General features: G+C 45.1%; 1 protein-coding gene across 1 annotated transcript; it reads left to right on the top strand.

The window, feature by feature from the left end:
• LOC132389735 (NACHT, LRR and PYD domains-containing protein 3-like) lies at positions 1–25786 on the top strand. Its single transcript, XM_059962299.1, has 10 exons — positions 1–52; positions 11261–11352; positions 12414–12580; positions 17652–17823; positions 17916–17981; positions 21554–23321; positions 24331–24417; positions 24571–24741; positions 24898–25065; positions 25215–25786. Exons 2-10 carry the CDS (start codon positions 11343–11345, stop codon positions 25300–25302), a joined length of 2697 nt encoding a protein of 898 aa, XP_059818282.1. The 5' UTR covers positions 1–52; positions 11261–11342; the 3' UTR covers positions 25303–25786.

Here is a 25786-nt window from a genome sequence, read left to right on the forward strand (position 1 = left end):
GAGACGGGGGAAGGATCGCTGTCTGCGAGGCAAATACATCAAGTTCCCATCGGTGAGTATTTGAGGCCCTTTCAAGCGGGCATGTTTGAGTCCCGTTAACACACCTGTTCCGGGTTGCTGGAGAGAACCTGCCGGGGTCGGTCCGGGTTGTAGGGCCTTCACATCGAACCGCCAGAGATGAGCCGCCGCTCAGCCCCTGTTGCTTCAGTCCTAGGAACGGGTAATGTGATAATGCCGGGACTGCACTTATCCGTTGATGTACCTGGGGAAATTCGGCTGTTTGTGTTCTTGCAGCCGGAGGTTAAACGGAATAATCGCGTTTGCGGGACACTGCTCCATGTGTATGAGTAGTTTTATCTTAAGTCAGTTCAGACATGGCAGATTTGTGACGTCCCCTCTTTTTGTGTGGGCAATTATTTTTTGTTTCGTGACTCCATTCCACTGTTACGACCCGCCGAAGTGCAGCGAATGTTTTTGGGTACATAACCGTATTAATGCGAGAATTAAGCCTTTTCCATTTGCCTGTTCCTCAAAAATTTGTGCACTTTGGTGAAATCGCCCTCCCGAACTTCCCGAGCTGAAACTCAGACTGTCTAATATTTCCACACAGTTTAAATGGGGAATGGTTTATTATTGCCAAATACCGACGTACAATGAAAATCTTGCCGTGCATAGCCTCCACACAGATCAATACGTCACAACAGCACGAGGGGTGAGAGAGAAGGAGTAAATTTCCGAAAACCTAGTACATTTATTTTTTCAACATAGCCCTCTCCTACATTTACACACTTAGTCCAGCGGTTGTGGAGCATACGGATCTTGGACCTCCAGGAAGTGTCCAATGCATGGGGTGATTGATGCGTTCGTGGCCTAAGGTAGAAGGAGATGAGTTATACAGCTCTCGTTACGTGCACATGCGGTTCAGCTTTTTGAGTGATTATGCAGAAAGTTTGAAATTAATAAGTCATCTCCTCCTACCTTAGGCCACGAACTTATCAATCACCCCTGGTATATTAGGTATACATTAACGGAGTGTAACAAAGCTTTATAGTTATAGAGACAGTGTACTGCAGGTAGGCATATTATGCAATGTCACATGGAGTTACATTGTGAGATCAGGAGTCCATCTAATCATGCTGAGGGTCTCGGCCCGAAACGTCGACAGAGCTTCTCCCTATAGATGCTGCCTGGCCTGCTGCGTTCCACAAGCATTTTGTGTGTGCTGCTTGAATTTCCAGCATCTGCAGAATTTCGCATGCTAAAGAAGATTCAGTTTGCTTACAACAGCAGGATGGAAGCAGTCCTTGAGCCCGCTGGGATGTTTTTCTGTTTTATTTTATCTTCGATCGGATGGGAGGTTGAGAATTGAGAATGTCTAGGGTTCTGGGACTCATTGATTATGGTTCCTGATTTGCTGAGGCAGCGGGAAGTATACAGAGAGTCCATGGGTGGGAGGCTTGTTTCTATGATGTGCTCAGCGGTGTCCACAGTTCTCTGCTATTCCCTGCAGTCAAAGGAAGAACAATAGTAGTAGGAAGCTGTGAAGTATCGGGATGGGATGCTTTCTATGGTGCATTCAGGGGCAAAGTGTATATGCGAAAGTTCTTATTGTTTGTTATATATTTGAAATTTTAGGATCATATGCATATAGTGGTATGTACTATTAATTCAGTATCTGTGTAATGCTGTAGGACCGTCAGTGATTGTTCTCGATCCCTTCTCCCTCCTGGTTCTACCTGATCATTCCATGCCATCTTGTTCAAATTCCTTCCAGCCTGTATCTAACCACGTCAAGGATACACATGTCAAACATCTTTCTTCTAACCTTTGTCTCATTCAGAAGTATTATACTGCACTTCTACCTCACTGAGTTTCCAGGAACTGTGTTTTTTGTTCGGTTAATTGATGTTTAATTGAATACAGCACGAGGCAATGTAAAGGCAGCCATTAAGCCATTAAATTTTAGTTTCACCGTTACAAAATGGCTGCAGTGCTAAGTTTTTGTCACAATGAAACTCAGAACATATTATATTGAGTTTGTTATTTCCTTTCTTAATTGTTTGCGGTGAGCGACTTCCTCCGTTTCCAAGGTAACAGCCATTCGGAGCTGCAAGAAGTGTTGCACATTTCTATCGCTCTGTGGTAGAGAGAGTGATGGCAGGAGCAACTGTAACTGAGTGATAGTTGGAGGAAAGGATGCTGTGAATATTGACTGCATGGAATGTATTGCACAAGAGCAGGAATGAACTGAAAACTAACAGACTGGCAGGGGTGGCATTACACAAATTTGTTGACCGGCTTCCGGCGCCCCCAACATTTATTATCTGTGGAGAGAGAGAGAGAGAGAGAGAGAGAGAGAGAGAGAGAGAGAGAGAGAGAGAGAGAGAGAGAGAGAGAGAGAGAGAGAGAGAGAGAGAGAGAGAGAGAGAGAGAGAGAGAGAGAGAGAGAGAGAGAGAGAGAGAGAGAGAGAGAGAGAGAGAGAGAGAGAACGAACAAACAATGTTCTTTTGCAGGAATTTTGAAATAAGATGTATAGACGATCATTAGGTTCAGTTCTCCTTAGTTTGTGAATCGGAAATGCCAGGAACACCACAGCAAATTTTTGGTGGCAAAGCCTCAGTGGGCAGTTTTTGTGTAGGTTATAATATTGGGCTGGAGTCTCTGAGAATATGGATAGGGCAGTATATTGTTATTTCTACAGCTGCAATTGAAATTCGCACAGTGTGCAGTGATTCTGAAGATCGGGACGATTGGACTTTGGCTGTGGGAAAATCATTGACTAGACCAACCAGTGAGATGTTATGTTTGTCAAACAATTTGTAGTTTTTCAAATACGTAAGTATTTTGATCGAGCCCAATGACAGTAAGCGGGGGGTGATGATTGAAGATGGATTTAGCAAATAAAGGCCAGCGACGAGTGTGATGGGTGTGTCAGTAATGACAGTGGGAGGAAAGGACGCTGTGAGCATTAACTATATGGAACGTATTACACCAGGGTCAGAATGGACTGAGGACCCAAGAAATTGGTAGGGATGTGGTGGCAATTACAGTTTAGGGTGGGAATCAGTTACTATTTGTGCATTAAAATGAAGAAGGAGAAAATACTACAGCTGCAGGAAATTTAAAGTCAGGAGGAGAAAATACTGGAATCGCTCAGCAGATCGGCAGCGTCTTGGACAGTCTCAGTTCTGGAACTGGGTCTTCCACCATTTCTCCTTTCAGAGATGTAGTCTGATGTACTGAGTTCCCAGCGTTTCTACTTTATAATTTTACATTCTGTTCCTGCTAGACTGCAGGAAACATGGCAGCCGGCTGTGTGGGGCAAGATCCCACACAGCAGGAAGATTGTGATCAAATGAGCTCGGTTTAGCTGCTGGGGTCAGGCTGAAATGTATCCGCATCCTCTATACAGACCGGGGAACCAGCCTGAGCACCGGCCCCGGCAGAGGGTCATTAAGTTCCAATTCCACCTTAGTCACGGCAAATTGGAAATGGCAGGAACACCTCGACAAATCACCGGCACCAAAGCGTCTTTGATGATATGGGTGATGATATTGGGCTGGTGACTCTGAGGATATGGAATTGGCAGTATACGGGCTTCAGTCCAGGTTGGTAATTCGACAGCTGGGATCGGCATTTCCTCTGTCTACAGTGAAGCTGAAATCCTGAGCGGTTGGGCATTGGTTATGGAGAAATCGCCAACTACACTGTCCAATAGAACATCACACCTGTCGAGTATTTTGGAGGTTATTTAAGCGTTAAATAGGGAGTTGGGTGAAGTTGAGCAGTGATGTTGTTCATCTGAACCTTGGTAAAGTCTGTATTAATATCCCGCATGGCAACTGATCTGGATGGTTCGGTCACGTGGGATTCACAGGGCGCTGGCGAGGTGGATTCACACCGGGATCGAGAACAAGAAGCAGGGGGAGATGATTAAAGATGGTTTTAGCGAATAGAAGCCTGTGGCGAGTGGGATGTGTGTGTCAGTGTCGAGACTTCTGTAGTTCACTATTCATGCCATTGATTTGTATAGGGATGTACAAGGCACAATCAGCAAGTTTGAATTGAATTAAATTGAATTGATTTCTTACGTCCTTCACATACATGAGGAGTAAAACTCTTTACAAAACGTCTCGGTCTAAAGGTGAAATGTGCAGTCAAAGTAATTTATAATAATTCAAGATAAATTAAACTGTCTACATAATATGGATTACCTCAAATTAACGTTAGTTAATTAATCTGAAGTCCTGGTGGAAGAAGCTGTCCCGGAACCTGTTGGTCCTGGCCTTTATGCTGCAGTACCGTTTCTTGGATGGTATCAGCTGGAATAGATTCTGGCTGGGGTTACTCTGGACCCCAATGATCCTTCGGGCCTTTTTTACACACCACTCCTTGTAAAGATCCTGAATCATGGGAAGTTCACAACTACAGATGCGCTGGACTGTCCGCACCACTGTCTACAGAGTCCTCTGATTAAGGGAGGTACATTTCCCATACCAGGCAGTGATGCAGCCGGTCCGGATGATCTCAATTATGCCCTTGTAAAAACTACTTATGATTTGGAGGCCCAGACCGAACTTGCTCAAACGTCTGAGGTGAAAGACGTGTTTTTGTGCCTTTTTCACCGCACAGCTGGTGTGAACAGACCACGTGAGATCCTCGGTTATGTGGATGCCGAGGAACTTAAAGCTGTTCACCCTCTCAACCCCAGATCCATTGATGTCAATAGGGGTTAGCCTGTCTCCATTCCTCCTGTAATCCACAACCAGCTCCTTTGTTTTTGCGACATTGAGAGGAAGGTTGTTACTTTGCCACTAATGAGTCAGAGAGATGACTTCTTCCCTGTTGGCCACCTCGTTGTTGCTTGAGAGGAGGCCAATCTATGTAGTGTTGTCGACAAACTTAATTAGCAGGTTAGAGCTCTGGGTGACGACACGGTCATGAGTACACAGGGAGACTGAATTCGGGAGACTGGTTGATAAGGCAACAGGTGACAATGAATTTGAAAGACATTTCGGTCAGTTTTGGAGTTGGGCTGAGGAATGGCAAATAGTTTTCAACTTGGGCAAGTGAGAGGGTGCATTTTGGACAGTCAAACTGGGTGGAACTGGTGTAGTGAATGGGAGAGCAACGGGTGTTGTGGAACAGAACGAGCTGCGTGTACAACAGCACAGTTCACGGAAAGTGGTTGTGTAGGTACTGAGGGTGCAAAAGAAGGCTTTAATCATGCTGGCACTCATTAGTTAGGGCATTGAGTTCTGGATTGTGGTCATTATATTGTAGTCATATATTTTTTTGGTGCGGATACACAGAGTGTTATGTACATTTGTTTTCTCCCTACTGTAGGAAAAATATTATCAGTCTGGATAGTGTGCAGACGAGATTGCTGAATATGCTGTCTGAACTAAAGTGCCGGCTCATGGGAAGAAGTTGGCCAAGCTGGATCTTAATTCCAGAGGAGAAAGGAGCTGACACTGTCGGAGGGAGTACAGATAATGTGGTTGGTCATTGTATTTTTCCCAGGGTTCACGATTCAAGATTGGGCAATGTCATTCTAGTATAGGAGAACAAAATAATTGTTACTCTGTATCCGAAGCAGGACAGAAAGAAAATGATAGGGACCACAATAATAAACAAAACACATTACATGCAGTATGATTGCTTAAAAACATTGATTCTATGTCCATAAAGTGACGTTAGGCACAGGAGAGAGTGGACATATGGAGACTGATATTGATTTTCTGCCCATTAAATTACTTTAGGCACAGGAGTGTCTAGAACTGTCAGGAAATGTTAAACCAGTAGTGGGTGAGGTGTGGAGCGTGGGTTAGTGAGTAGACGTGTTGATTACGCTTACTGCTTGGGGTAAATAATTGTTTTAAACCTGATTGTCCTGGCGTGGGTGTTACAGATCCAGAATTCTCTTAAGGTAGCACCAGAGTCGTAAAGAGAGTTTTGGGCATATTGACCTTTATAACGCAGGCTATTAAGAAGAGGGGTTGGGATATTAATGCTAAAGTTGTAGTTCACCGTGATTCCAAAACATGTAGGATTGTGTGCAGTTCTGGTCAGCTACTTGGAGGACAGATATGGATAAGCGTGAAAGAGTGCAGGAAAAATTACACGGACATTGCTGGTATTTCAGGAAATAATTATAGTGATGAACAGGTTAGGACTTGATTACCTGGAATAGGGGAGAATGAGGGGGTATTCTAGCTTGGCTCCAATTTTTCTATGCCATTGGCCCCTACAATTAAAGGAAGAGTCCACAGACCCCAGTTTGGGACACCCTGCTAAAGATGTAGAAATCTATGATGGTATAAATAGGGTGAATACAGGTAGGAATTTTCCCCTCAGGTTGGGTAAGATCATGGATTTAGGGAAAAACGTGACACATTTAAGGGTTATCAGGGGGAACTACTTCACTCAGAGGGTGGTGCGAAGGCGGAACCAGTTCCCAGCATAAATGAGAGATGCAGGTTCACTTTTCGAATTTGAGAGATGTTTGGGTAGGTAAATAGATGAGGGAGGTGTAGACGGCTGTGGTCTGGGTACAGGGGGATGGGACCACACCGAACATGGCACGGGCTGGATGGGCTAACCGTCCTGTGGCTGTGCTCTAACGGCTCTACGAAATTAAATTGAGATTTCTACTCATAATCGATATTTGTCGCATCCAACAATGTGTTTTTATTTTGGGCCAGCGTCTGCACTGCTGAGATCTCTGTAGAGCTGAATCAACCATGAGATTTACTGAATATACCTCGAAAGGCTAATAACAAACGCTAAAATTTTAGTATCACCATTACAAAATGGCTGAACGTTCAGTTCACCTTTGTCACAATGAAACCGAGAACGTGTCACACTGAGTTTGTTGTTTCTCCGCTCGGTTATCTTTGCGAGTCACTTCCTCCGTCACCAGGGCAACAGCTCACCAGAGCTGCAGAGAGTGCTGAACGTGTTTATCACTCTCTGGTTGCTGACTCTCAGTGGAGAGAGAGTGGCCTCAGATACGAGGATGCTTTCAGCATTTACTGTCCGGGATGGAATGACGAAGACTGTAGGGATTGAATTTATGCAATTCTGTTCTGGGTGTCAAACTTCTGGCAGTCAGTCAATCGCTTCTGCAGCGAAAGAACAAAAAAAATCTCCTGTACTGAGCTTCCAGTGCTATCTTTTCAATTTTATGTTGAAAACATTTTGTTCCTTTTACACGACGGTAAAGTGGCTGCTAATTGATCTAGGCTACACCACACTCAACAATAAATTAATGTACCACTGTGTTCAATATAACTGTGGGGACAAGTTGAAATATATCAACACCCTCTTTGTGTCCCAAATGCCCATGTTGCCAGGCTGATCCCTGTCTAGACAAAGGATCATCAGGCTCCAGTTCTGTCACGGGTTGGTAGGGGAGTGTAAATTTTTTGAGCTGGGATTAGCTGAGAAACTGCCACATATTACCAGCAGCAAAGAGCCCTGAGAGAGTTGTGCCTGAGATGCAATCTTAGGATGGGAGCTCCAGAAATATGGAACTGTCAGTGTCTGGGCTTCGGTCTACGTTGGTGCTTTTACAGATGCTGCTGGATGTTCCTCCTTCTGCAATGAAACAGACGTCACCGGGGGCTGGATATTGGTAGCGTGAATCTCTCAGTGTGAGATGTGGAAAAGATGTGCGAGGCTGTCGGTGTGGGCTGTGACCCTCTGAGGTTGCATCCTTGGATACCACACTTGTTTTGACTCAGACAAAATGATTCAGGGTCTCATTGTGTCCGGGTTTCTGAGATGTTGAGCGAGTATTCCTGTTCTGTGCTCAGATGTTTGGTTCTGAAGTTCCTTTGGAAGCAAAGTAGAGAATGAGTTCCCATTCCATCCCTCACAGGGAGAGGCTGTGATTAAATACACTGTTTTGTGTTTGCACCAGTAGAAAGAGACCGGGGTTTCAAAACTCAATTCACATTTGGAAATTCCCCCTCACTCTCACCTGTCTATCTGCCAGTGGGAGTCAAACAGAAACTCAAGATGCTGAAGATAGAACAGAACATGGAACAGTACATCATGGACAGAGGTGTGCTCTCTGAGTAGAACAACTTATCCACACATTTCCCTTGCATTTACTCCCTCACACCTTCATTGCATGGTCTCTGGTATTAGACATTTCCAAACAGAGAGAAGATACTCCCTGTCTACTCTGTCAATATTTTTCATTCTCTTATGAACCTCTATCTGGTCTTCCCCCAGTCCTCACCGCTCCAAGGAGAACAACCCAAGATTTTCCACAAAAAATCTGGGAGATGTTTGAATCCATTCTGACGAAAGGCCAGGAAACCGAATCGCAAACATGTTTCCTCTCCCCACAGCTGTTCCTTACCTGCTGAGCGTTTCTAGTGATTCCAGTTTCTCTTTATTCCATTCAAAGCCCAGTTTGTTTATAAAGAGTGGGGTTGAACTGTTATCGAGATGAACATGGGGGAATGCATAACGAAAGTTTAAATCAGATCAGCAGAAGTTTCGGAGGGCCGAGTGGTCCACTTACGCTTTTGGTGTCTTGATTAGAAAAGTTCTCACAGTTTAATTAGTGTAAGCCAATATAACATTAGCAAATTAATTTTATTGTGGAACTGACAAGAAACATTACATTGATTAAGTACATACATCGAGATTTGTGCGTTAATGTTGTACCCCTGTTGGTTGCGGATCGACCATGACTCACTCGGTGATCTGGCCAGCGCGGTACGGGACCGAGGGACGCGCTTCCCGATCCCTGTTACTGACTCTACAGTCTCCCCGTCTACCGCGCGCACCAGCTCCCCGCCCACGCGCGTCCTCTCGGGGAGCTTCGTCACCCTTGCGCTCCTGGGTTGACATTGAGACGATTTAAGCAACTGCACGTACCCGGTATCTCTCATGAAGAGACGTGTGATTTACTTCTCTAATTGGTGACAGCAAATGCCAATTTAGCATACCAACCAACGGGGAGATGGGTTTCGTCAATAAGTCGTTAGCTCCAAAGGCCCCACCAGGTGGGGCCCATGGGAGTGCTCATAGTAACACCCTTGGTCTGCAGAACGTAGGAAGAGTCAAAAAAGAAGATATTAAGTGTGAATTCCAGTTCCAACAACCGGAGGAGTATGCTGATGTTGCGGAACTGGTGAGGCCGATTATCCAGAAAGTAGCAGAGGGCACGGTGAGGTGGAAGGCATGGGAGGTATCCCGGATGTAGTTGGGGAGGGACTGAACTATGGGTGACAAAATTGAGTCCAGGTAGGTAGACACAAGTTCAGTGGTGCAGGAGCAGACCGAAACAGTGGGTCTACTGGGACAGTCAGGCTTGTGGATCTTGGGGAAGAGGTGAAACCGAGCAGTGCGGGGTGTGGGAATTATGAGCTTTTTTGGCTGAGGATAGAAGGTCTCCGGAGTTGGTAAGGGCAGTGATGGTACGGAAGACAATGGTAATTCCTTCCCTCTCACTTCACCCATCCCATTTTCACTCTGCCTCCTCCTCCAGCTGCTTATCACCGCTCTCATTATTCTGCCTTCTTCTGCTACCTGGTGCTTTCACCTTACATTCCTTCTTCACCTTTCCTGCCTATCCCCTCCCTGCTTTCCCTCCCAAACCTCTTGATCTTTCCTCTTCCTGGCTTTTCACCTGGCACCTTCCAGCCTTCTCCTTCCCACCCTCCCCCCAATTTCTTTATAGGGTTTCGCCCCCCTCCCTCTTCAGTGCTGATGAACGGTCTCGGCCCGAAACGTTGACTGTTCGTTTCCACGGACGCTGCCCAACCTTCTGAGTTCCTCCAGCGTCTTGTACGGCCTCTTTGTTGGAAACTGCCTCTCAGTGATACAACAGGGGCGTCGGCATTTCCTGAGTGTTATTATCTATCCATTGTAGCATCTGTCATCTTCTGCTTCTTTTACCTTCTGTTTTACTGAACATGGCAGTCTTCTCCAAGGAATCCTGTCATCTTATGGGTGTCCAAAATTTTTCAGCTTTTCAAGCTTCCCAGTGAGCAGGCTGGCTGTATTTCTTCAAGTATTGACTTGTTGGATCTGCTTGCTGTCCAACGAATTCTTAACACATTCCTCCAGCATCCGAGTTCAAAGGCGTCGATTATTTTGTATTCAGCCTGACTAATAGTCCAGCTCTCACAGACATACATCACATCTGGAAATACCATAGACTTGACTCTACGGTCCTTTGTAGACAATTCATGTCTCTGCGCTTCAGAATTTTATCTAAATTTCTCATTGCTGCCCTCCCCAGAAGTAAGCGCCGTTTGATTCTGTGGCTGCTGTTACTATGTTTAGAAATCTTTGAACCGGGGAAGATAAATTCCGTCACTGCTTCCACTTCCTTTTCATGTATTACCACGGAGTTAACAGGACTGGCTGGTTTTCTTAATATTGAGCAAGAAGCCGGCTTTCCACTTTCTTCTTTCACGTTCATTAGAAGCTTCTTCAGATCCTCCTCACTCTCGGCCATTAGAATCGTATCACCTGCATATCTGAAGTTGTTCATATTTTCTGGTCATTTTGATTCCAACATTTTGAGTCCTCTCGACCAGCATTCCGCATGATGTGTTCAGCACATAGATTAAATAAGCAGGGTGTCAGTATGCAGCCTTGTCGTAATCCTTTCCCAATCTTGAACTAGTTTGTTTTTCCATGGTCAGTTCTAACTGTTGCTTCTTGATCTTGTATTTGCCATAGTTTATTATGGTCCACACTGTTATAAAAAAAAAACAAAAAAAATCCTTTAGAGTAGTCAATAAAACATAGATAAATACTTTTCTCGAATTCTCGCGATTTCTCCATTATCCAGCGTAGGCTAGCAATCTTCTATTGCCCATTCAACTTCACTTTCCAGAATGCCTGGCACTGTATCGATGAGGGAGTCATTGCAGGTGTCTTCGCTGTTGGATCTTTCTACAATTCTTCTGTGTGTTCCTGCCAACTCCCTTTGATGTCCTTTGCTTCTGTAAGGTCCTTCCCTTCTTTGTCATTTCCTATGCTCATTTTACATGAAATGTTCCTTTGATTTCTCTCATCTTCTACAACAGATTTCGTTTTTTCCCCAATTCTGTTGGCTGTTTCAGCTTCAATACATCTCTCCTTCTTGAACTTTGTGTTCAGTTGGGGTTCTTGTCCAAATCTCCATTTGCTCCCTGGAATGTAGGAGAGTGAGCAGTGACGTTACAAAAGTGGTTTAAATTATGAAGGGCAGAGTAACTGACTCACTCCTTTATTTGTGTTATTCAGGTCATTGCCAGCAGGTGGTGCTTTCTTCCACCCGGCCGGCAGACAAGAAGACGGCAATCAACCAACCGCAGTCAGACTCAGAATGGACACAGGTATGCTCACTGGGCTGTTTCCCATTAAAAATCTGTTCTTATGGTACACGTGTAGTCAAATCATCAATAGTTCAGAACGATAAACATGGGAGATAAAGGGGCAGAGAGAAAGTACCATCAAACGGGGTCATTGTTCCACCTGGTAAACTTACCTTGAGCACTAGAACAATTCACCAGGTCCAGCGCAGGGACCTAACAAGGGGAATGACGGAATCGCTCCCCTCACCATGTAAATCTTCACCTCAGTGAAAGGAAATGGAGCTCCTGAATAAGGTTGGTAGTCATTAGCAGTGTCCACAAGGATCACTGATACGCCATGCGTTATGTGTGATGTAAATAAATTAATAATAAGCTATGTCTTAACCGAATGATATACTGGGTGAACTGATTCGTTGATTACAGAGTTGACGGAGTTGAGTAAATTTGGGACTTCGTCAACGTGTTCAGCATCCAATTAGAAATATGAAGAGAGTCACCAAGTACAGTTAATTCAGACAAATGTGAGAAGTTGCACTTTGGACGTTCGCGAGCGATGCTCAGAGTGAATGCTGTGACCGTTAATAAGATTGATGTATGGATGTATCTTGTGATGGATATGCATAGCTTCCTGAAAGTAGCAACACATTTGGTAGATTGCTAATGATGAGTTGAGGTATTTGTTGAAGTTGACCTGTAACTGGGTACGCGTTGGTTAAGAGATAATTTTAGAATTGTCCACACATCTGGTAACCAAATCACAGGACTGATGTGGTGAGTCTGGTGAGTGTGCAGACAAGTTTCACCACAAATACCAAAGGGAATAGGTTTAAGGTTAGAGTGTAAAGTTTAAAGGGGATTTAGGATGCATGTTTGCCACAGAGAGTGATCGGTGTCTGGAATGTCCTGCCAAAGGAGGGGATAGAAACAGATACTCAGTAGCATCTGAGAGGCGTTTGCTCTCATGAATATGTCGGGAATGGAGGGATATTGACCATGTTGCTGAAGTTGGGATTGGTTTAAATTGGCATCGTGTCCGCGTACGCATGGTACACTCTGCTATTTTATGTTCTTTTTGACTACAGATCTGAAATCCGCAATCTCCGTCTTCCTGTCAAATTGTGAAGATCACCACCTGTTCCGGTTGACGAGCTTCTACATGGAGCGACTGGAGCAGGCGATTGAGGAGGGTGTGGAGGGAGTCGGCTTCATGTTAATGGGCGAGGATCACTTCACCGGGCGAGAGTATCACGTAAGTGGGCGGGACATAGGCTGAGTGTAGAACCAACGCAACGGAACCTCTGGGCAGTGACAATCCAGCAATGCTTGTGCGCAACATCTGGAAAAGAGTTTTCATGAGCAGAAACTATATTTTCCGATTTTTCGCTCACACTCATTTTTAGACAGGTAAGGATAAAGACAATGATTGGCAGGTGAATTTAGTAAGATGACACTTGACGGACATTGCAAGTGGACAGAGACCTTCTTTACACCACTCTGCCTGACATCACATCATCCTCCCAATATTCGACTTTAATGGACATTCACCAAACTGTGTTTGATGACCCACGGGATTCCCACAAATTAAATATATAGTGACTTATTTCTCAGCTCATTCTCAGTCTACCTTCAAACCCATTTTCAACTGACGAGGCAACACTGACTATCGTCTCTCATTTGAACTACGGACCCTTTTTTGATCAATATCACAACATGCCTCATGGTTCAGTTAACTTCTGTTCCTTGTGAATGTTCCAATTTGTGTTTGTACTTGCTACAGCTTATACTGTTTATATTGGGGAGTGCAACATTATTATCATTAAAAATATTCCAAGCATCTACTGCTAACGCAGTATTACAAAGAAACACTTTCCTATGGTCCTTGTGCTACTGGAGTGCATTCATCTTTTGCGACCCAGAATGAATATTAGTGAAGAGCCATACACCATACTGAACACTACATTCCACGTGACGCAGCTGACAATTTCAGTCCAAACTTCTTTTTCAACATTACCACCAGTTAGCTTTGGTCTGTCACACACGCACAATAGTCCAGAATTTGCTGTCAGCTCCTCACTGCCAGTTCCCAGCTGTAGGCTGACACTGGAGCGCTCATGGAGTCCGGCAGAGAAGTGTGAACCTGTTGGGGTTCACCGACAATTACCCCAGGGAAAATCAACAGTGACTCTGCCATAGTTTGACCTACCCATAGTCATCAAACTCTACAGTACAGCAGCATGATCTTCGGACCATCCAGTCCACACCGACATATCTGCTTAGTCCCATTGAGCGGCGCCCTGGCTGGAGAAGTCCATAACTTCCCCATTGAATGAAATTATCCAACTTGATCTTAAATGTACACGTCGAATGTATATCGACTAATTTCGATGGCAACGCGTCTTACGCTATCAGCAAACTCTGAGTGACGGGTTCCCCTCATATTGCCTTTCACCTGTCACCGTTACCAAATGACCTCTAATTCCAGTCTCACCCAACCTCAGTAGTAAATGCCTTTTCACACTAACTCTCTCTATACCTTTTATAAACAGATACCTCTATCACATCTCCACTGGTCCTCCTACACTCTATGGAATAATGTCCTAGCCTATTCATAATTTCCCTTTCTCTCAGTTCCTCAAGCCTTGGCAACAATCTGTATTTTTCTTTCTGCACTCGGTCAATCATTTATATCCTTCCAAGAGACAGGTGCACACATTGCTTTAAATTAGTTTCTGCCACATCAATTTCGACATAATATCCCAACTTCTGTATTCAATATTTTGATTTATGAAGCCCCATGTCCTCAAAGCTTTCCAACGCCATCTAAATTCGACAACACTTTAAAGAAATTTCGGATGTCTATTCCCTGATACCTTAGTTTAACCGCAGTGCTCAATGCCCTACCACTCAATGTCTTACTATTATCATGGTTTGTCCTCATAAAGTACATCACCTCGCACGGTTCTTCATTAAATTCTATCTTTGAAACTCCATTCCGCCTTTTGCAAGCTGTTCCATGTCCCGCTGTAAGCTCTGATACCCTTTCTCACTGTCACTACGCTGGTGTCATCCACAGATTTGCTGACCCAGTTTACCACATTGTCATACAGAGCATTGATTTATCTGACAGACAACATCAGACCCAGTACAGATCCCTGCCGCACACCACTAGTCATAGACCTCCAGTCAGAGAAGCAAATCTCTACTATCTCTTTTAGCTTCTCTCGCGAATCCAATATCTAAACTAACTGGCGGCCCTGTCATTAATTCCAAGCAAGTTGCTGAAGCCCCAGTAGACAACATCCACTGACTTGTTTTCATTATTTGCCTCGTAACTTCTTCAAGAAACTATAAGATTGGTTGGACGGGATCTAACAGGCACAAATCAGTGTTGAATACCCGTAATCTCCATCCAAATACTCATATCCCGTCCTTAGAGTACCTACCAATAACTTTACCATCATTGGTGTTGACTCACCAACCTGTAATTCCGTGCCTTAATTTTACAGAGTTTCAAGCAGCAGAACAGCATTGCCTACCCTCCAATGCTTCCACTTCTGACGTTTTAAATTCCTCTGCTGGAGCACTTGCAATCTCTGAAATAGTCTCAAACGAGGTACGAAGGAAAGCACTAGGGATTTATCAACCTTCATCTCCTTCAAGACAGTAAATATCTCCTCCTCTATAATCCGTGCATTGCCCATTATCTCACTGATGTTTTCTCTCACTCTGAAGACACTGTGTGCCTCCTGACTAAATATAAATGCAAAAAAAACAAAAAAAGATTTAAAATCTCCTCCGCCTTTTTCAGCTTCATGGATAAAGGCCCATTCTGAACTTCAAGAAATCCAATTTTGTCCGCTGGTATTCTTTTGTTCTGAGTATATTTGATGAAGAGTTTGGGGTTCTCCTTTTCCTGGTCTGCTAGAGCAAACTCATGCCATACTTTAGCCGTCCGGATTTCCTCCCTTAGTAACTTCTGCATTTCCTGTACTCCTCTGACCTTCGAGGCTGTATTTGCGATGCGCTCAGGGCCACTCAGAAACCAGGACCTGTCTCGCCTTTTATTCTGTCACGAATATTCGGTCTGTATTCGTGGATTCAAACTTCAACATTTCAGCCTTGGACGCCTCAAGCCTGCCAATCACCTCGGTACCAGAAAACAACCTGTCCCAATCATCTTTCGTCAGATCCTTTCGGATACCATTAAAATTGGACTTTCTCCAATTTAGATTGTTAACCTGAGGACAAGATATTGTCCATAATGTTCTTTAAACTAATGTCATTTTCATCACCTGCACACCCGTCTATCACCTGACGTGTCGTGTACTCTGATGGCATTCCAGTATTTGCTGTCTGTAGCCATGACTTCAATATATTGATTACGGAAACGTCCCTGGACATACTTGAGCTACACTATCCCATCCGGCCCTTTCAAGTATCGATACCCCAGTCGATAATTCGACAATTAAAATTACCTACCATCAGAACATCGTGTTTCTTGTAACGGTCTGTGATCTCCCTACAAATTTGATCCTCTAAGTCCAATTGACTATTGCGTGGTCCACAATGTCATCCAATTAACGTGTTCGTCCATTTCTTATTGCTTAGTTTCACCCACGTAGACTCAGTAGATGAGCTCTCTAGTCTGTCCTCTCTGAGCAATGCAGTGATATTTTTTCCTAATACCACCCCTCCTTCACCTCTATCGAACCGTGTCTAACGCTACAGAACCCTGGAATGCTGAACAACCAGTCCGGCACATATTCCAACCAAATCATATGAATGGTTACAACGCTGTAGTTCAATGTGCTGATCCATGAGTGAAGCTCATCTGCCTTTCCGACAATACTGCTTGCATTGGTATAATACGGATTTCGGAAAAAAATAGATTCACGATGCTCATCCTTTAGCTACTTGACTTTCCCACACAACCGCTCCATTATCCACTCTGGTTCTTCATCCCCCTGCATCTTAACTTTAACACATCTCCCCTCCCTATGCAGCGCTAACAATCCTTCACTTAAGGGTATCAGCGCCCTCCAATATGAGTGTAAAACCATCATGCCTGTCCAAGTCCCAACTTTCTTGGAAGAGATCCCAATTATCCCAAAATCTGAAGCCCTTGGTCATGCGTCATATCATCAGCCACACGTTAAAATGCACTATCGTCCTATTTCCGACCTCACTAGCACGTGATACGGGTCGCAATCCTGAGAACACAATTATGGGGATCCTGCCTTTTGGATTAGCATCTAACCCCATGAACTCACTTTGCAGGACTTCATCATACTTCCTGCTCTTGTCATTGGTACCAATGTGAATCACGTCTTCTGGCTACTCATCCTGTCCTTAGTAACGTTGCAGACTGGATGCGAGATAGCCCTGACCTTGACAACACACCATCCAGCAAACTTGCTGTCGTCAGCAGAATTTCCATCCTGTTTTCCTAACCGCTGATAGTGAAGATCACTCTTCCCACCCCTTCTGAGTCACAAAACCAAACTCAGTGCCAGAGGCATAAACGACATGGTTTTTCTCTTCTAGGTCATACCCCGAAACAGAGAGATATATATATGTTATAGAGGGGTTCCCTGCAGGCAGATATTCTGATGTTTCCCCTGCTGACAGTTACCCAGTTACCTATGTCCTAAGCCTTGGGTATACCACTCCCTGTATAGCCCGTCAGTTAACTTCTCAGCCTGATGAGTGATTCCTGGTTCATTCAGTTCCAGCTCCAGTTCCTTAACACAGTCTATAATAAACTGCAGTTGTATGCGCTTCTTGCAGTTGTCAAGGACACTGGAGGTCTCCTTGCCTTGCCACGCCCTGTAGGAAGAGCATTCCCCTATCCTTCCTGGCATTCGCACTGCTCTAACCGTGAAAACAACTGGTAAAATCATACCCAAAATCTGCCTGAAGTCTCACTGGACCTTCTCTGACAATAAGTCTCAACTACCCATTCTATCTCTGGCTCACTCACACTATGTCTTCTCCGCTTAAACGTTGCCAAGTGGATAATGACCCCGCAATCTGTGGCACAGAATGACCGGAATGAACCCACTCGCTTCTTTTAAATTAATTCAGCACGCACAGCACGCGGGAGGAACTCAGCAGGTCGGGCAGGATCCCTGCAAACGAACTGTCAATGTTTCAGGCCGACATCATTAGTCAGAAGAAATTTTATTTTTATTTTTATCTCCCGCTATGAACACTTCAATAGTTCTTAGCGATCTGTGACGTTGAAAATGTGCTGGGTTAGTTCAGGGTAGATTTGTACCCATCCCTTTGCTCCTCAATATATTTCCCATTGTTCATTACAGAACGTGACTGAGCTCGCGGAAAAGGGAATCCGAGCGGGCGCTTCCAAACTCCTCCTGGATCTGGTGATGGAGAAGGGCTCCGGGGCCCGGAGGGTGATGTGGGAATCCTTTGTGAAACTACATCACCATTTACCGAAGCTGAGCAGAATATTGAATGAAATACGGGAACGTGGTACGGTGAACAAAACACTGTATGTTACAGCTGTAAATGGTGATGAATTTAGAGTATTACACAGATTAATGCAGGTTAATCTGTTTGAACAGGTGACGACCAGTTCGCCTACATGGACACTGAGCGGGGTATATATGAATTGCCCACGCATCTGAAAGGTAAGCGATGGAACAGAAATCTCAAAAATCTCATTTCGTTACGGCAGTCTGGATACCTGTGTTTAGAGGCAAGTTACTAGACTGGCAAAAACTGTGAGGCAGGTTTTTGTTGCTGTGGCTGACGACAGGAAACCAAAATACATTTGTCACAACACACAGTACATTTTGGGTCTCGGGCGATGCACCCAGACGCATCTATAGGTTTTATAAACTGACATTCCCGTCGCTAAATATCAGGAGATTTGACAAAACTAGAGCCAGACCTCTCCAACTGGAATATCCAACTCCAGCAAAGGAAATCTCACGCGTCTGATCCAAAGTGGAGCCGATATTTGTTGTGATTCCTCCATAAAAACAGAAGACATAGGGGAGCATTAGGCCATTCAGCCCAGTGAGTCTGATCCGCCATTCCATCATGGCTGATCCTGCATCCCACTCAACCACATGCACTTGCCTTCTAACATATCCTTTGATGCCCTGACTGATCAGAAAACGACGACTTTCCGCCTTAAATATAAGTACGGACTTGGCCTCCACTGCAGTCTGTAGCATAGCATTTTAAGGAACCCTACTCGCTAAAAAAAATCCCTCCTTACCTCTGTTCTAAAGTGTCACTCCCTCACTTTTCAGGCTGGGCCCCTTAATTCTGTGTACTCTCACCATTGAAAATATGCTCTCCTCATCCACCCGTTCTTGTCCTTTCATCTTGCGGTAGGTTTCAAGAACGTCCCCGCGTGTTCTATTAAATTCCACTTTTGCCCAAAGTTGCCAAAATGTTCCTCATAATGTAACCCTTTCATTCCTGCAATCATCTTCGTGAACATGCACTGGACCCTCTCCAGTGATAACACTTCCTTTCTGAAATATGGGACCCAAAACTGTTGACAATTCTTCAAATGCGGTCTGACGAGTGTCTAAAAAGACTCAGCATTACTCCAGGAAATTAACCTTCTGGTAGTCTTGCACGAGGACTCGTAAGTACCTCTGTACCTCTGATGTTTAGATCTTCTTCCGATTTAGGTAATGGTCCGCTCTATTGTTCCTTTTACCACAAGGTATTTCCAGACATTTTCCAGTACTGTATTCCACCTTTGACATTTCTCCCTACTCTTCCAATTTGTCTGTGTCCTCTGCAATCGCCTTGCTTCCTCGACAATACCGAAAGCTACACCTATCTTCATATCATCCGCAAAGCCATTTTTTAAATTACTGACAATCAATGTGAAAAGCATTGGTCCCAATACTGACCCTGAGGAAAACCACTAGTCATCAACAGCCAAGCAGAAATGGTCCATTTTATTCCCATTCGCTGCCTCCTGTCTGTCAGCAATTCCGTTCGCCTTGCTATTATCTTTCCGGTAACACCATAGGATTCTAACTTGTAAGTAAGTATCATATGTGGCACCATATCAAATACCTTCTGAAAATCCATTTGACTGGTATCAACTGCCTATCCTTTGTCCACCCTGCTTGATACTACCTCGAGGATCTTTAACAGATTTGTCAGGCAAAATTTCGCGCAACAGAGAGCATAGTGACTTTGACTTATTTTGTCATTAGTCTCCAAGAACCTCGAATCCCCAAACTTAATAATACACTTCAACAATTCCCAACCAATGTGATTTTGCTATCTGGCCTATAATTCCCTTTCTTTGTCCTTCCTCCCTTCTTAAAGAGTGGAGTCATATTTGCAATCCTCCATTCCTCTGAGACCATGGCAGAATCAAGCGTTTCTTGAAAAACTCTTGACCGATGCATCCGTTAACTCTTCAGTAACCTCTTTCAGGACTCTGGGATATAGTCCATCTGGTCCAGGTGACTTATCCACCTTAAGACTGTTCAGTATGCCAAGCACTTTTTCTTTTGCAATAGCAATGACACTCGCACCTCCTGCCTGTCACTCACGAACCACTGCGCACTGCTAGCGTGTGCCACAGTGAAGACAGATGCAGAGTACCCATTAGGTTCATCTGCCATTTCCTTGTCTCACGTTACTACTTCAACATCATTTTTCAATGATCCCTCGTCAATTTTACTTCCTTTTACTCTGCATAACTGAAAAACACGTTAGGTAACGTTCAGTATATAATTGGCTTGTCTGGCCTCATAATTAATCTTTTCTATTCTTATAGCTTTATCCGTTGACTTTTGTTGTTTTTTAAAAGGTTTCCTTTCATCCAACTTCCCACCCATTTTTGCTGCCTTATATGCCCTTTCGTTTTATGTTATGCAGTCCGTAACTTCCTTTGTCAGCCATGGTTGCCTACATGAGCTTCTCCTTCCTTCCGTACATTCATGTTACACCTATCATCTACTTCTAAGCCTGTTAGCTCATCCTCAGATCTATCATCCTGGTTCCCTTCCCCCTGCCATATTAAAACACTCCCAGCAGCTCCAGTAAATCTTCCCGCAGGAATGTTGGTACCGCTCCGATTCATGCAACCCGTCAATTTTGTACGGGGCACGCCTATCCTAGAGGTTGTCCCAGTTATCCAAAAACGAGAATCCCTGACCCGCGCTGCAATTCTTCTGCCTCATTCTATTCCAATGTTGACTGTCGTGTGGAGCAGACAGAAATACTGTGATTACTATGTTTGAGTTCCAACTTCTCCGCTTCCTTCCTATCTCCCTATGTTCTGTTTTCCAGACCCCGAACCTTTTTACTTCTTATGTCATCAGTTCAATATGTGCCACGACTTCTGGCTGCGCAACCTCCGATTTCAGCATATTATGGACGTGTCCAGAAACATTTCGGACCGGGGAGGAAAAGAACCACCAATGTTTCCTTTTTCTGTCCACAGAAACGCCTATCTGTCCTCCAGACTATAGAGTCCACTATTGCTACTGCGAGCCTCTTCAGTTTCCTGCTCTTGCGGGCAACAACAGAGGATTGCCTGAATACAAATACAAGTTTCCAGCAGCAGAGGAGACTGCAGACATGTGGTGGTGGTGTATTTCTGAGCTCATCTACCAGCTCCTCGGAGCAAAGGAGACTGTAGTGAGTGCTGGGTGCTTATTGCCTGCATTCATGTCCCAGACCCTCAGAGAATAAGAGACAATAGAGTAGTGCCGCGTGAGTTATACCATGGCTGGCTCAGCCTGGCAAAGGAAACTCTGTGGCTCAGTACTGACAGCTTAAACTGAAAGGACTATCAAGAAGATCAGGTCAGTTATGAGAGAAGTAAAATGACGTAAATTGCCCATTGCAAACCCCCTCCGTGTAATCGTCTGCACTTTTGCAGAATTCAACCAAAGCTGAGCAGTGAAAGCAGTGAGACCACCCGCTCCACACAACACTCTCCGCTCCAGAATCACGTGAGCACTTGGTGCTCGCTGGAACACCGGGGAGTCTGCAAACTACGAACAATAGGCAGAGCGGAGCTTTTAACTACATATCTGAATCAGATCAGAAATGTTTCTGGCCCAACGTTCAATTTCAGACACTCTGTTTCTGATCTCCTAATTTCGCCCAAACAATGTCTTCAACAAGTTTCTTCATTGTGGGCTGGAATACGTGAGTGTTTGTTGTTCATCAGATCAGTCAGTGACAACCTATTTCTTTCCGTCCTCAGATGTTCGACAGAAACACATGGAGACTCTGCGGGCACAAACTGAAATACTGAGAGTGAACACGATCCTGATGAGGGAGAAGGTGAAGGTTTTCCAGCTGGTTGATCGATACGCTGAGCTCACGGTCATTTCTACTGTTCGAGAAAGGAGACTGGTAGAACATGAGCTTCTGGCAAGAGGCAGAGACCAGGAGGAGTGGAGACAGAAACATCTCCGCGGAGAGCTGGAAAAAATCCGCATTGATAATCTATTTCAGAGCAGTTACTCAAATAGATTTTGGGGAAAAATTAAAAGATTATTTGCGCGATCAACTTCGGGACGTTCGGCAGCAGTGGCTGGAGTACCGGGGATCGGGAAAACAACACTGGTACAAAAGATTGTTTATGACTGGGCCTCGGGGAAAATATACCAACAATTCCAGTTTGTCTTCAGTTTCAAATTCCGGGATTTAAACTCCATTAACTGTAGAATAAACCTGAGGGAACTGATTCTGGATCAATATCCTTACTTTGTGAAGTTACTGAGAGAGGTCTGGAAGAACCCAAAGGGATTGCTGTTCATATTTGATGGTATAGATGAATTCAAACACAGAATCGACTTTGCTGACAGTCGGAGAGATACAGAACCCAAGCACCAGTGCTCAGATCCCGAGTGCTGGTGTGAAGTGTCGGACATTGTGTATAGTTTAATCCAGGGCAAGCTGCTCCCAGGGTGTTCAGTGCTGGTGACCACCCGTCCCACTGCGTTACATTTACTGGAAATGGCGGAGATCAGTGTCTTTGCTGAAATCCTGGGATTTGTTGGTGAGGAACGGAAGGAATATTTCATCAGACATTTTGAAGATCAGACGGTGGCGGCAGCAGTTATCAAACACGTGCAGGAGAATGAGATCCTGTACACCATGAGCTACAACCCCTCCTACTGCTGGATCCTCGGTCTGGCACTGGGCCCCTTCTTCACACAAAGAGTCAGGGACCCGCAGCGAGTTCCCAAGACAATCACCCAACTGTACTCCTACTATATTTACAACATCCTGAAAAACCACGGGCGTGAGATTGAGAACCCCCGTGATGTGTTATTCAGGGTTGGTCAGTTGGCCTTCAGAGGAGTGTCCGAGAAGAAGATTGTGTTTACAGATGGAGATTTGATCAACTACAATCTGCAGCCTTCCCAGTTCCTGTCCGGGTTCCTGATGGAGCTTTTGGAGAGAGAGGATTCTGCCCGGAGCGTGGTGTACACATTCCCACACCTCACCATCCAAGAGTTTGTAGCTGCAGTCGCACAATTCCTTGATCCAAATCCCGGGGATATTCTGAAATTCCTTACTGAAGTCCACAACACAGCAGATGGGCGATTTGAGGTGTTTCTCCGTTTTGTTGCTGGTCTCTCCTCCCCAATGACTGCTCGGGGTCTGGAGGAGTTTCTGGGTCCATTTCCTCATGAAACAACCTGCCGGGTGATTGACTGGGTGAAGGAAGAGATTAAACGCCAGAGTGGTAACACAGAGAATGAAGCTGGTAAAAGGAGCCTCCTGAACACATTGCACTACCTGTTTGAGTCTCAGAATCGTGGACTGGCTCAGGCTGCACTGGGATCTGTGGAATCACTTTCATTCCGCGGAATGACACTGACCCCGATTGACTGCGCGGTCCTGTCTCATGCCATCGGACTCTGTGAAACAGTAAAACAGCTCAAATTGGAGTACTGCCTAATTCAGTGTGAAGGAATCCAACGTCTGGGACCCGGGCTGCACAGGTGCCAGGATTTGAGGTAATTTGTTTTTAACTCTCACTCTGTTCTGTTGTTTTTGTTTCAGTGTAAAGGAATTTGTGTAAAACTCAAGTAACTCAGACTGTGAATAATTGTGATTGGTCGATATTCCTGTGGTTCCTTGTGAAGGGATGTTGGAGACATTCATCAGATCAGTGAACAACGGCCATTGGTTTAATGGTAGTAAATCACAGGAATGGCCGTGTTTCCTGCTGCCTGTGACACGTCCATTGACAATGTTCCTTCTCACTGTTACTGACACCCAGACCGACACTGACTGCAGCAGGTGGGTCAGAGATTCACACCCCCTTCCCGGTGAGGGACAAGAGACCGTCAGCAGACCGTCCCAGTGAGAAGGAAATAAATAGCATTGTTAGATTGTCCTCTCTGCCCTTCCCCGTGTGTGACTATCTCCATCAGTCCACCTGTATGACTGTGCTCACAACCAGATACCCAGACCTCATGGGCGCATCTCTTTTCTCCGGACTGTGGGCCTCACCCTCCCGTCCGCGCGATCTATTTCTGCCTGATTGTCTTGTCGATTCATGTTTCCCTCATGGATCTCTCTACCACATCTACCTTCCTCCTGATTGGATCTCTTCACCTTTTACTCCTTCCTCATGTGGAATCACTTTCCATCCCCTCCCACCTTTGAGGATCTTTTCCGCAATTTCCCATGGATATTTTCCAAAACACATCTCTTCCTTACTGTGGAAGTTTCTCCCTTTCTGCTCTGGCCCCGTCGACCCTCTCAAGGCACGAACACTTTTCTAACCATCATGGACAGAGACAGAATTTGGGGACTTGACAGTGTAACAACGACGGACTAAATCACTGAGGTTCGGTGAATATCCCGGAGCTGGTCAGTGAGAGTCATTGACAGTGATGGGATCTCCGATCAGTGATTTACTGAAGGGTTTAATGTTTCCTGAAATACCCGAGTGAGAGAAATTCCCTGAGACCCACGGTTTGAATCACTTTGTTCATCAATTTATCTGTTTACGTTTAGACTTGGGGATAATAAACTGGAAGATTCAGGAGTTAAACTGGTGTCTGCTGCGTTGAGGAACCCGGAGTGTAAAATACAGAAACTGGGGTAAGTACCAGACTGTGGGAGATTGTGTTTACTGTCACTGGGTGTCTGACACTGAACTTTAATGTGATCAGTAATTGGTTTAATAATAAACACTGGGGATTTGTACCATCTCCTCTCTCTGTGTCCTTCACCCTCACTCTCTCTTATCTCCAGGCTGGACTATGTCGGTCTCACAGATTCTGGTGCCGAAGATCTCGCCTCCGCTCTCAGTAGAAACACATCCCTGACAGAGCTGAACCTGAGTGGTAATGAACTGGCAGATTCAGGAGTGAAACTGGTGTCTGCGGCTCTGAGGGACGCGAAGTGTAAAATACAGGAACTGTGGTAAGTACCAGACTGTGGGAGATTGTGTTTAGAGTCACTGGGTGTCTGACACTGAACATTAATGTGATTAGTAATTGTGTTACTGATAAACACTGTGGATTTATACTGTCTCCTCTCTCTCTCTGTCCTTCACCGTCCTCTCTCTCTCATCTGCAGGCTTCACAGTGTCGGTCTCACGGATTCTGGTGCCGAGGATTTCGCCTCCGCTCTCAGTACAATTCCATCACTGACGCAGCTGAGCTTGGCATCAAACTCGCTGACAGACCGATCTGTCCCCGCTCTCCGCCGCATTATACTGACTCTCCCGAGTCTGGAGAGGATCTGGTGAGTGTTTGTGTTAATGTTAATATCAGCGGATCCGCGGGTTTTCTGGTGATATTTTTGTGGGTGTTCTTGAAGCATAACCTCAGTCCCCTGTAATGACACTATTGTATAATCCATTTACTGAAACTTTAATCCTCCATCTGTTTCAGCCTGAGTGGGAATCAGTTCAGTGAGACATGGAGGAAGGAAGTGGAGTCTCTGAAGGAACTTCGACCCGGACTGAGAGTGGATCTGTGAATATCTGCATGTGTCAACATCACAGCCCGCGGGATAGGGATATTTTGACCGAATTTCCGCCCTCCCATTAATAGGCGCCCTCCCGTTTAATTTCCAACCGTTCCAACGGACGCTGGCTCTAGCCAAGCCCTCTGTGACGTCAGAGATGGCTCCACAGTGACACTATATCGCTTCACGTCCCGCGTTTCTGCTTCCGGCTGAAGTCCGGGTAAAGAGCTCCGACAAGTGCGACCTCAGGAATTACACAGACAGGAAGACCCCGCGGGTGGGGCCGAGTTCCCCGGATGGGATTATCCCAGGAGAGGATGCTTCTTTTTAAGGATTGGGCTGAGGCCGATGCATTCGGCAGTCTGGCCGATGTAATGATGTTAAATTAGCAGACACCTCGGCATTGACCCTCGATCTGCAGCGATCTCAGACACGGCACTGTGATTTTATAATCAATGGGTGAGAAACGGGACTGTTTCTGCAGCCTTTCACTCGT

This window comes from Hypanus sabinus, unplaced genomic scaffold (genome assembly GCF_030144855.1).
Source record: "Hypanus sabinus isolate sHypSab1 unplaced genomic scaffold, sHypSab1.hap1 scaffold_644, whole genome shotgun sequence".
Lineage (NCBI taxonomy): Eukaryota > Metazoa > Chordata > Chondrichthyes > Myliobatiformes > Dasyatidae > Hypanus > Hypanus sabinus.